The 11,623-nt window shown below is 41.4% G+C and overlaps 1 protein-coding gene across 5 annotated transcripts in view; it reads left to right on the top strand.

Annotated features, from left to right (window-relative positions):
• nckap1 (NCK-associated protein 1) overlaps positions 1-11,623 on the top strand; it is a 49,771-nt gene that overhangs the window by 18,472 nt on the left and 19,676 nt on the right. For 3 of the 5 annotated variants that reach the window (XM_008429045.2, XM_008429047.2, XM_017308881.1), the window contains 7 exons: positions 728-838; positions 6,992-7,078; positions 8,093-8,149; positions 8,249-8,391; positions 8,513-8,603; positions 8,806-8,943; positions 9,107-9,155. In XM_008429045.2, coding sequence (XP_008427267.1) covers positions 728-838; positions 6,992-7,078; positions 8,093-8,149; positions 8,249-8,391; positions 8,513-8,603; positions 8,806-8,943; positions 9,107-9,155 — 676 coding nt within the window. Of the gene's footprint in view, positions 1-727; positions 839-6,985; positions 7,079-8,092; positions 8,150-8,248; positions 8,392-8,512; positions 8,604-8,805; positions 8,944-9,106; positions 9,156-11,623 lie in introns of all 5 variants that reach the window. The other 2 variants (XM_008429044.2, XM_008429046.2) reach the window with 1 other exon arrangement.

The following is an 11,623-nucleotide window of genomic DNA, read 5'->3' on the forward strand; positions in this document are numbered from 1 at the left end:
TGACATGGAGCACTAAAAAAATCCACTACTTTCTTTTTACCTACTTTTTTCTTCTCTGTACATTGCTTCTCACCTATTTCATGTCAACTCTGTCTGTAAATCACCACCCGTCACATAGTTGCATTAACCACTCAGACACACTTTGAATCTGAAACGCTCTCCTCTGGAGCTCCCTCAGTGGTTCTCACCATTTTTATGGATAATTCTTTTGGATTTATTTTTTTTCTGCTTTTTCTTAAACATATTTCTTCCCAATTATTAAAGTACTACTTAAATATGAACTGCTGTATAGCTGAGAACCACTGCTGACTTCAGGCACTTGCTCAGGCTAAACCTGGTTTATCCAGAAATGAAAGCCAGTTTTTAAACATTAAGCTGTGAATATTTACTGACGTATGAATCTAAATGGGAAATGCACTGGTCACAGAAGTGTCTAGTTAAAAAAAACCCCAAAAAAACAAGATTAAATCTAGTAAATGGTAGCATATCCTTTCACCACACTCTTCTTTAAACTCTGGCGTGGGATAAACCAGGATTGACTGCAAGCACTAAACCATTTCTGTTGAATAACTGGATCTAACATGCTGAATCTACAAGGAAAGGCATGTCAGAAAAGCTGAAACAAAGCGCAAACAGTCTGTTTTGTTTCAGTCGGAAATATTGCATGTATGTAGATATATTTTTGTTTCTCCTCACAACCTCTTTCTCTTTTTTTCCTTCTTTGCAGGCATGTGGCGACCCAAAGGCCAAGCCCTCCTATCTTGTCGACAAGAACCTGGAGTCGGCTGTTAAATTTATCGTTCGAAAGTTTCCTGCCGTGGAAACGCGCAATAACAACGTAAGTTATAGAGGATGTGAATGCAAAGTGTTTTCCAGCTTTATCTGTGTAGCTTCTGTGTTCCAGTGCGTAACTACAACCTTAACCTGTTTTACCCAAGCTAGCGATAATCAGAGTTGAAATAACTTGTCAATATGCTGATCAACAAGGATTTAATTGATTATCATACAGTGTAAAGATGTTAGCTCAGTAGACTGAGCCCTTCTTTTGAATTAAACCAAATTGAGTTTATTCAAATGGAAAAATGTAGTGCCATGGACCTCACTCCCCTATCCTCCACCAACCTTCCCCCGTCTTTTCACGGTTCAGTTTCTGTGGGTTTTCCTTATTTTAGATTAATTTTTTTGTGGAATGCAACTTCAAATTATTTGTGGATTTTTTTTTTTCCATAGAACCTATCTAAAATATTCATAAGAAAACGCAGCTTGGGAAGCTGAAATACAGACGCACATTGCTAGTAGATGTACTATTGGTTGGCATTTGGAAAGGAGCCAGTCTAGGAGAGCCGCATATTTTTCCTTGCCCCTAATTTGTTGAACTCACAGAAGAGTCAGGAAAGGACAGATATAAGGAAGACTTTAGCTAGCTTCTGTTAGCTGTTTAGCTAACTTCTGTCAGCTGGTGTGGTAGCTTCTGCTTTTTTCTATGTAATCTGTAGCTTAGCATAGTGTAGCTGTTTTAGATGTGATTCAACATTGCTTACCTCCATGATTTTCAACTAGGTACATCCATGGGTAGCAACAAGTAGTTCCTTTCTTATTATCCACATAGAAATCTGATTTTAAACATGGTCTACATCCACAAAAATGGGGTAAAAAAGAACTGCATTGAGGACTTTAGTATCTGTGCCCCTGCTTTACCACTGAACCATGTGACACCCATCATCTTGGGTTCAACAGAAAGAAAAAGAGCTGCACTGATAGCAGTTTTTTGACCAATCACCAATCTTTAAAAAGCCTGACCTGCTGATTCAGTTTTTGTTTTTGTTTATGTCACTATTAAAAGAGTGACAAAGTTGCTAAATTAGTAACAATGGGGTGACTATTATTTAACTGCACATGTGCAGACGTGACCTGGTGGGTGGGTCTGTCAGTCAGCCCTCTCGTACAACACAACAAAAGTGGACAGTGGCTGATTTTCACACATTATATCTGGGCTGATTCATTGGTGCACCACTAGAAAGAAGCATAAAGTTCGATCAGCCATTGAACCCCGGTGATTTACAGATGTCAATATCTGCTGCATAAAAACCAGAGGTGCACCAACAAATCGACCGGCTGATAATTGGTCCAGATTTTCTTAATTTTGGGAGATTGGTGATTGGCAGCCACCCCAACTGTTGCCAACGTAGCGATTTTTTTATTTATTTTTTTTGTCCCTTTTTTTAGCAAGGCTTTTTAAAGGTCGGTTATTGGCCAGAAAGCTACAATTGGTGCACCTCTACTAAAAACAATAATCTATTCACCTCTGGTTTAAAAAGTCTCAGCAATGACTCAAAAATTACTATATGGAAACCTTTTGGACAAAGGAGATTTCAAGCATTGCAATCAACAGCAAACGGCTCCAACAAAGTCATGATGGTATGATGGCATCAGATTATTCTTTTTGTTTATATTCTTTTAATTTATTGAATTCCTTGGTGGTAGTTTATTTAGGCAAACGTAACCCTGAAATTGAAACTTGTTTTTAGATCTCCTGCATTTGTATTCTGCAGATTGAGTTATTACTCTAAAAGACAAATCTGTTCAGACACTCAAAGAATAATGACAGTTCATTATTCACAATCTGTTGCCTCACTGATTACCATTGGAAGCAATGTTTGTTGTCTGCCCAGAAAATTATGAAATGATTGATGCATTTCACCGTTTTCAACCCCTGGGGAGTTTAATATGTGTGAATAAGTGCAGTTCTCCCACATTGTACGTGTGTGTGTTCATGTATTGAGTGAATTAAAATCAGATTTTAACTCATCCTAATAACTCTGTCAGCTTCACGTGTTAATTTGTGCCTTCTGGCCCCCTGCTGTTAATGTGAGCATCATTTAGCAGACAGCGTTGTTTATCTGTAAAAACTCTGTGTTTGTGCGTGCAATGCTAACTGCTTTATTCATTATAACTGTGCAACGATTGTCTCTTACGTTGTTGTTGTTTTTTTTTCTTTGTTTCTGTGTTTGTTTGTGTTCTGCATGCTAATCTTGGCTTATTCCGGACTTGTGCTTTTTGGTAAGTTTTTTTGGAACCAAGTTTCTGTAACTTTTGAATTTTTTTTAATTGATGTACCTAAGTTTTGTAATGTAAATTATCTGTAGGTGTGTTTTTGAAGAGTTGAGGTGTTTTTTTTTTTTTGCTTTGCTCTGCTGTTGTTGTTGGCAGCGATCTTTTTTTCTTTCTTTTTTTTTTACTTTCTCTCCTTCATCCACCGTGTGAGTGACTGTATGGCTGGTGAACTACCTGGTGTGATAGCTGCTTGTCCTTTTCTGGTTGGCAACTTGGTGACCTGCAATAAGGAATTTTAAAGAGCACTTTTTAATTTTTTTAAATGCATACCGCACTGTGATTTAGAAAAGTGTCAAACATTCCCAATTTTTTTCAGTCTCCAACTCCAAACTGTAGTTGATATTTATATGACTCGACCAAAGCAAAGTAGTTTATATTCGTGAAGTGGAAGGAAAACATTCCACGATTTCCGACATTTAAAAAATACATAAATAGTGTAGAGGTGCAGGAAAAAGTCAATTTCTAGTCCTGGGAATTTTGAATCAATTCAAAATGCTCAAAAATTGATTTCAGCCTGCTCAATTTTTTTTTTAAATTATGTATATAAAAATGTTTATGTTATAAAAAAAAGCCAGGCAGCTAAGCTAACCTAATACTGGTGACTTAAGTTACAGAGTTTTATGCACAAACCTACTTGGGTTAAATATGAACTAATGGAACCTTATAGAATTATTTTAAATCAATGTTTACACCACAGTTTCCTCTTGTCAGTTAGGATTAGGGTTGAATAGAAAAATTGGTTTCTGAATTAAAAATGGTTTCTGAATCAGAAATTCCATCCATCCATTTTCTGCCTCTTATCCGAGATCGGGTCGTGGGGGCAGCAGCTTCAGAAGGGAGGCCCAGACTTCCCTCTCCCCAGCCACTTCTTTCAGCTCCTCCCGGGGAACCCCAAGGCGTTCCCAGGCCAGCCAAGAGACATAGTCCCTCCAGCGTGACCTGGGTCTTCCGCGAGGCCTCCTCCCGGTGGGACATGCCCGGAACACCTCACCAGGGAGGCGTCCAGGAGGCATCCTTACCAGATGCCTGAGCCTCAACTGGCTCCTCTTGACATGGAGGAGCAGCGGCTCTACTCTGAGTCCCTCCCGGATGACCGAGCTTCTCACCCTATCTCTAAGGGAGAGCCCAGCCACCCTGCGGAGGAAACCCATTTCGGCCGCTTGTAGTCGAAGTTTTGCCAGAGATGGGAGTTAAAGCTCCGTCTCACAGGGGACTCCGCCAGACGTTCCCAGCAGACCCTCACTACACGTTTGGGCCTGCCAGGTCTGACCGGCTTCTTCCCCCACCACCGGAGCCAACTCACCACCAGGTAGTGGTCAGTGGACAGCTCCGCACCTCACTTCACCCGAGTGTCCAAGACATACGGTCGCAGATCCGATGAAACGATGACAAAATCGATCATCGAACTGCGGCCTAGGGTGTCCTGATGCCAAGTGCACATATGGACACCCTTATGCTTGAACATGGTGTTTGTGACGAGCACAGAAGTGCAACAACAGAACACCACTCGAGTTCAGATCGGGGGGGCCGTTCCTCCCAACCACGCCYCTCCAGGYCTCACTGTCATTGCCCACGTGAGCGTTGAAKTCYCCCAGTAGAACAAGGGAGTCCCCAGGAGGGGCACTCTCCRGTACCCCCTCTAAGGACTCCAAGAAGGGTGGGTAATCTGAACTGCTGTTCGGCCTGTAAGCACAAACAACAGTCAGAACCCGTGCCCCCACCCATAGGCAGAGGGAGGCTACCCTTTCGTTCACCGGGGTAAACCCCAACGTCCAGCCCCTCTCAAGGAGACTGGTTCCAGAACCAGAGCCATGCGTCGAGGTGAGGCCAACTATTTCTAGCCAGAACCTCTCAGCCTCGCACACTAGCTCCGGTTCCTTCCCCACCAGAGAGGTGACGTTCCACGTCCCAAGAGCCAGCTTCTGCAGCCGAGGATCAGACCGCCAGGGTCCCSTCCCTCGGCYGCCGCCCGTAACACAACGCACCCGACCCCTTTGGCCCCTCCGACAGGTGGTGAGCCCATTGGAAGGGGGACCCATGTCTCCTATTTGGGCTGAGCCTGGCCGGGCTTCGTGGGTAAAAGCCCRGCCACCAGGCGCTCGCCATCGTGCCCCACCTCCAGGCCTGGCACCAGAGTGGGGCCCCGGTGACCCGCGTCCGGGCGAGGGAAAACCAAGTCCAATGTTATTACTCATCATAGGGGTCTTCAGGCTGCGCTTCGTCTGGTTCCTCACCTAGGACCTGTCTRCCTTGRGTGACCCTACCAGGGGCATAAAGCCCCAGACAGCTTAGCTCCTAGGATCATTGGGACACTCAAACCCCTCCACCACGATAAGGTGGCAGCCTAAGGAGGAGGAATCAGAAATTGTTCATCTGTAATATAGATAAACACAAGAGATTGTGTTTATCTCTTACTACATAACCACCATTCTTTACAATATCGGCCCCATCGCTTTTTGGGTAGGTCTCTAGTAACTTTACTCTTTCTGAAGACTAAAATATTTGGACATTTTTAAGTCAGATTGGATGGAAAATATCTGAGAATAGCAATTTTCAAGACTTTTCACTAATGGTGCACTGATTGCTGGTTTTTGGCTGACCACAAAACTTTGTAAACCCTGGCCTGCCGATACCAGTTTAAAAAAAAATGTCAGAAAAGACACTAAATATAGCAACAAAGTTGGACAATTTGAATACAGATGTCACAACTTTCCCAAATTTTTATTTTCAGGAGATTCTGGAAAGCCACATCACATTCCTTCCACTTCCCAGTTGTGCACTGCTTTGTGTTGGTCTGTCTAGCAAAGATTTGTGGTTATACAATGTGAAGAAGTTCAAGGGGCATGAATAAGATAAATTGATTTGATTTAAAAAAATAAACACCAATAATAGTTTTATTTTTGCTCATGTATTTGAGGTTTAGTTCCATGTTGCAGCAGTGCTGTGTCACACACCCTCTATCTTTTTATTTCATGGACTTTTTCCTCCTCTACAGCTAGTGCTCTCTCTTTAAGCTTCATTTCTGATGTTGGATGGTGTTGGAGCAGGTTTTAATTTACAACATTGACATTTTTTAAGTTGAAGCTTCACAACGTCTTGCTCGTTCCTCTCTCGACGGTCAATAATCACCTTTCTGGTCAGATTATTTTTTTGCTTTTGGCAAAATCCTTCCAGCATGAACAACTGCAAATGGATAACATGAGATTCTCACTGAATGAGAATCTGTAGTTTCATTATGTTATTGTGTGACACAAATATAATTTACAAAGTATATAACTTTTAAATGTACAGCAATTTCTTTGTTTCCTGTAGCTCAGTCCTTTGTGACTGGAGGCACAACAGCACACATCCCTAAGCATGCACATACATAAACATGTTTAAAATGGTATTTAAAAGTAAGTTGTGTTAATAGATTTGAACATTAAGCAATATTTCAAAAGAATAACAGATTTTTCTTAGCTATGTTCGGTGCTAGTAGTACTTGAAGTTGCCTACCAGAAGGCTATCACTCCAACAATGAGGTAAGAGCATGAAAGAGTTTTATAGACCAAATCAGACCTAGACCGTGGCCAAAGTGTGTTTACTGGTACTAAAGCTTCTCAAATGCCCCTCACTCACAAAAAATATTGTAGGATTATATTTAACATTGTTGCCTAAAACTCTTGTTTAAATGCCGTGAAGTTATGGTATTTTTTTACTCGCGGTTATTGTGCTGTGAGAATCTCAAATAATGTATGCCGAGCCTTGAATGTAACATAACGCTTACAAAAAACTGTTGTTCATGCAGAAAGATGATTTTTCCAGTAAGCAAAGTAGGCATAAAAATCTAGACAATATTGCAAATTCACGTTCTTTCTCATGTTTTTCACAGCAACAGCTGGCTCAGCTGCAGAAGGAGAAGTCTGAGATCCTCAAGAACTTGGCTCTCTACTATTTTACCTTTGTGGATGTCATGGAATTCAAGGTAAGAAAAAACAAGCTACCATCCACAGATACTTGAGACTCAAAGGCTCGTCCGAAAACACTTATAACCATTTTAATCGTTCAAGCTTTAAATATACCTGAATATGTATGAATACACACTTTGGAAACCATCTTGGCACTACCGCAAAGGTTAATATTTAAGTCTTTGTAATATTTACTCTTAGGGGTAACGTCCAATCAGCCCAAAGGAAGACGAATGCTACTCTTTGTTTCATTGCTTTGCAAACCCCAGCCAATAGCATTGTGCTCAGGTATTTCCTCCGGACATTTTAGATATGATCTATGAAAATAAACGTGACTAAACAAATTTTTAGCAATTAATATGGAGATACATGGTCAGTTTTATTCCAACATCTCCCTACTTCCAAAAACAAGATTTTTTCCAGAAAAACTTGCTGCCTCACACCCTATCATCACTGTAGCTGCTTTTCCATTAACCAGAAACAAAAATAAATTTGCTTAATGGAAACTCTGCAATTTCAGAAAAACTGTCTTCTTTTGATTAAAAAGTTTTTGCGTTACAATGTTGTGAGTTGATTTTTTGACCGTATCGAAATGTGATCCAGCCAGATGTTACTACTGGCTGGAAAGATGAAGAAGACCATAGAAATATTAGGAGGATGATGGCGCAGTATGTTTTTAAACTACTTATCATGTGAACAAACTAATTCACGAGTGATTATAATTTAATGGAGATGCTGCCATTAAAAAATTTAGTTTTTTCATCATCAACAGAATATCAACAATGTTTTGTGCTAATTTATAATTGAAATGTAGCTACTGTCTCAAAAAGAAGATTATTGCCATCGGTGGATAGGATGTGGCAATGTTACATAGGAGCAACATTTAATGAGAACTAAACAGGCTTTCCAACATTATAAAGGCTGTTGCTCAAAAGCACTGTTAAAACACATAGATAACCTTCCACCACTGCTTATGTTTATATCAACTAATATAAAAAAATGTAACCAGGATTTTTCCTGCATATCAACAGGACCATGTGTGTGAGCTGCTGAACACAATTGATGCCTGCCAAGTCTTCTTTGACATTGTAAGCAGTTGTTTCGATTACCATCCTAAAAAGATGCCTTTCTATACTTTCAAAGCTATTCGTCACATCTGTTTTACTCTTTGTGATTTTGTTTGTCAGACTGTGAACTTTGACCTGACCAAGAACTACCTGGATCTGGTGGTGACATACACTACTCTGATGATAATCCTTTCCCGCATAGAGGAGAGAAAGGCCATCATAGGACTGTACAACTATGCCCACGAGATGACCCACGGAGCCAGGTGACCGGCGCAGGGAATAACGACGCAGCGCATTAGAGAACTGATTCCATGCGCCCAGTTCTAATAAACCCAAATGGAGGTTATTATCTCCGTGGTAACTGAAGCTGTTTGTGTGTTTCAGTGACAGAGAATACCCCAGGCTGGGTCAGATGATCGTTGACTATGAGAACCCTTTGAAGAAGATGATGGAGGAGTTTGTTCCACATGGAAAGGTATCAAATCTGCTCTTATACAGTATAATAATTCTATCTAATAATATATGAAGGAAAATGTTGATTTTATTGCCGGCCAAATAAGTGGTTTCCTGAATTTGTTGGATGATTTGAACATGTGCATGCATTGTATGTCACAGTTCAACTTTGGATTTGTTAAATGTGGTACTGTTCCCTTCCTGTCTTGCCTCTTTCCTTGCAGTCGCTGTCGGATGCGTTGATCAGCCTTCAGATGGTCTATCCAAGGAGGAATCTGTCTGCCGACCAATGGAGGAACGCCCAGCTGCTCTCTCTAATCTCAGCTCCCTCCACCATGCTCAACCCTGCTCAATCAGACACTGTGAGTACTCAAACAATTCAAGATTTGTTTTGTGAAGACATATTTTTGTAACATTTTTTTAAGCTTTGACAAAAATACATTGGGCTTTTTTTGGTCATAAAATGAACATTTATACAAAGAGTACAACAAAAAAAAAAATCTTTGACTTTCTCTCCATCTTTAGATGCCTTGTGAATATCTGTCATTGGACGCAATGGAGAAGTGGATTGTGTGTAAGTTCTGTAGAAACATTACATTATGAATATGTCTGTTAGCAAATATATTTTATCACATTTGTACGTTAAAAAAATCTTATTAAAAGTTTAGATACAGAAAAAATACACTACACTCTCAATAATTATGTTCCCAGATATTTTAGAAGTTGGGGGCCATTCCTTGAAAATATGAGCAGTTTCATCGGTGTTAGTAACAGGCAGTAGCAGCTTTGCTCCTCCTCTGTAGCCCTATTCTTTTACTGCTTGTTTGAACTGCTGGAGCTTGGCCTACCAGTTTGTGCACATGTGAGTTGGGATACTATGCTTTGATACTTTCATATTGTCATTAATTTTGCAATATTAATTACAGTTGGGCAGTTGGAATCTGTTTGCAGCTGTTATTGCCGCATTGACTCATCAATGGATGTAGAAGATCCCAGTGTTGTAAAAGTCAATTTACACTGACTGTTCTTAGAGGACTGCGTGTAAAATGTCTCTTGATGACTGTCCTGACTGCTGCTATGTCGACAGTAATTTTTTGAAAACAATAAATATTTATTTAAAAAAGGTATGGATGCAGAACATTTACCAGACACTAAAACAACCATGCCCAGATAGTAGGTGGCGTTATGTCAACTTCTGCCAAAAGTAGAGATTCGCTTGGTGACCGGTAGTTGGCTGGAATCAACAATTTTCTGCTCAACTGATTCTATTTTTGGAAAATCTAAGCAGTACCAGTGCACTAGCAAAAGTATGACTTCCACACCGAAAAGTATAGAAGTGATTACTAAATGAAGTACACTGAAAATGTAAGGAGCCTTGTTAGCTTGTTTTCTACATAGCCCTGTTAGCTGTGATATCAACCTGCTACAATCAAAAGATACTCTTCTGTGCATACTGCTTTTTTTCCTTGCTTCTCTGTTTCGTGCTTTTTCACTTTCTGTCTACTAATACTCAGATTTTCAAGTATGCATGACCTCACTTTTATCAAATTGACTAAAGTGAAATTAACCATGACCTGACTGGTTTATTTCACTTTTTTTAGGACACAAGAACAGCTGTTTGTATTACAGCAAACAAGCTGTCGGCCTCTGTCTGTTATGGAACATGCTGAAATTTAGAGAATATACACCAGGGGTGAAAGTATGGTGGTACGGCAGGGTACCGAGCACCCCTAAAAGATTTAGTGGGGTTACGCAGTACCTGCAAGAGATGGGTTCACTGTGCAGCCGTGAGTGCATCCACTAATTAGCCGTGACTGATTAGTTTTTCAAGAACAATCTAAAACACGACTTAATCAGTTAATAAATAGCTTTTTTCCCGTTTCATATTGTTTCTGAACTGTTCGTGCTTTGCTAGAGCAGCGGTGCAACACGACGATCACGGAAGGTTTTGAATCGATCTTGGCATTAGGAGACAAACTGAACGCCGCCAGGATGCTGAGACCAGCACGTCCTCCTCTGACTCCTCATCAAAACGTTCATAACTTTATTAAAGAACAACAGTAACGACAACAAAAAGTCAACAAAACGTTTTCATATTAATGACCCAACAAAAATAATAATCTCAGTAATTATTGTTTCAACAAGATGTTGCGCAATTCTGTGCTCTTCGGTTCCATTATCAAAGTAACTAGCAGAGCAGGAGTTTAAAATTAACTAATCAACCATCGCTGTGTTCATGAGAGGCTTATTAATAATAGCAAAATAAATATCAAGCCTGAAAACCTGATATCGTAACGGACTGAATGTTTTAAACGTAATCTGTGCTCAGCTCGAGGAGCGAGCGGTTGCCACGGCAACGAGAGTGCTTAAACGACAAAGAGAGAGAGAGAGTAAAAAGGTGCGAGTGGTTTTGAGTTCCTTCCAATGGGCTCACCACCTGTCGGAGGGGCCAAAGGGGTTGGGCGCAGTGTGTAACGGGCGGCAGCCGAAGGAGGGGACCCTGGCGGTCTGATCCTCGGCTGCAGAAGCTGGCTCTTGGGACGTGAAACGTCACCTCTCTGGTGGGGAAGGAACCGGAGCTAGTGTSCGAGGCTGAGAGGTTCCGGCTAGAAATAGTTGGCCTCACCTCGACGCATGGCTCTGGTTCTGGAACCAGTCTCCTTGAGAGGGGCTGGACGTACTTCCACTCTGGAGTTGCCCACGGTGAGAGGCGCCGGGCAGGAGTGGGCATACTCGTTGCCCCCCATCTTGTACGTTGGGGTTTACCCCGGTGAACGAGAGGGTAGCCTCCCTCCGCCTACGGGTGGGGGAACGGGTTCTGACTGTTGTTTTGTGCTTACGGGCCGAACAGGAGTTCAGATTTCCTGTTTTAGCCACTGCTCCAGTTTGGGGGTGACTGCCCCGAGGGCCCCGATGACCACAGGCACCACTGTGGTCTTCACCTTCCAGGCCTTTTCCAGTTCCTCTCTGAGGCCCTGGTATTTCTCCAGTTTCTCCTTTTTCCTGATGTTGTAATCACTTGGTATTGCTACATCCACCACA

Source organism: Poecilia reticulata, linkage group LG15, assembly GCF_000633615.1.
Source record: "Poecilia reticulata strain Guanapo linkage group LG15, Guppy_female_1.0+MT, whole genome shotgun sequence".
Lineage (NCBI taxonomy): Eukaryota > Metazoa > Chordata > Actinopteri > Cyprinodontiformes > Poeciliidae > Poecilia > Poecilia reticulata.